This window comes from Octodon degus, unplaced genomic scaffold (genome assembly GCF_000260255.1).
Source record: "Octodon degus isolate 3935 unplaced genomic scaffold, OctDeg1.0 scaffold00064, whole genome shotgun sequence".
NCBI classification, from domain to species: Eukaryota; Metazoa; Chordata; class Mammalia; order Rodentia; family Octodontidae; genus Octodon; species Octodon degus.
Window position 1 is genome coordinate 12,737,374 of NW_004524640.1, and position 1,011 is coordinate 12,738,384.

Below are 1,011 nucleotides of genomic sequence, written 5' to 3' on the forward strand. Positions count from 1 at the left end.
TGGGAAGCCATAGGAAGTTGTTCAAATTATGCTGTGAAATACAGAACTTTTGTTCCTCAAAATTGGCCTTATTGGGGCTGGTGAGATGGCTCAGTAGTCTAAAGCACCTATTTAGAACAAGCTTAGCAAAACACAGGGACCACAGTTCAATCCCCCAGCACCACATGCCAGCCAGCCCCGCCCTCTGGTGGGCTGAGATGGACACACACACACACATTAAAAAAAAAGGCCTTATTAAGCTATGAAAACCGTAAATGTGTACCTTAAATTCATTTTTACAGTGGATCAAAAATAAAGGACTTGAGCATCTGTAAAGTGTAGTGTTGACAGTAGTTCTGGAACCAGTCCTGCTCAGTTACTGTATTTTTAATGCTAAAATTTTTCTTTGACATAAAATTCTGTTTGGTGAGAATCTGCTGAAAAGAATATTGAATCATCATTTACTTTGCACTATGTAAAATCTTTTGTTCCTCAATAGAGGAATTAATTAAACCACAAAAATTTGTGTAGCATAAAAGGCCACATTACAGCAAATGTTTCTTGTTTACCTGGATTCTGCACTTGCTCTAAGAAAAATCTCTTCATTATAAAAACTGTAGAACATTCCTTTGTTCCTAATAGAGGATCTAAAGAACTCACTTAACAGAGTTTGGCTCCCTTAAGTAGAACAGTACTTAGATTGCTCGTCTTTATTGCTTTTGTAACAGTATTCCTTTTCTTTCCTTAGTACAATAAATAAAGAACAGTTTTCCAAGAGAAAAAATGACACACTGGATCCTGAATTGTAAGTAGTTTCAATAGTCAGTGCACTTTGCCCTTTCCTCTTTCATTTTCCGTGTTTGCGTGGCGAATCTGACTTATATATTATGCTGACTCTTCGTAACACAAATCCAAGTAGCTAGTAGAAAGGTAGATAGGGGCTGGAGAGATGGCTCAGTGGTTTAAAGCACCTACTTGGAACAAGCTTGGCAAAGCACAGGGACCGCGGTTCGATCCCCCAGCACCACATGC

The 1,011-nt window shown here is 38.7% G+C and overlaps 1 protein-coding gene across 2 annotated transcripts in view; it reads left to right on the forward strand.

Annotated features, from left to right (window-relative positions):
* The window catches only part of LOC101571362 (histone acetyltransferase p300), a 70,776-nt gene extending 69,970 nt beyond the window's left edge, over positions 1-806 (forward strand). For both annotated transcript variants that reach the window (XM_004634648.2, XM_023719000.1), the window contains one exon: positions 728-806. In XM_004634648.2, coding sequence (XP_004634705.1) covers positions 728-788 — 61 coding nt within the window. In that variant the 3' untranslated portion in view covers positions 789-806. The remainder of the gene's footprint in view (positions 1-727) is intronic.
* The last annotated feature ends 205 nt before the right edge of the window (positions 807-1,011 follow it).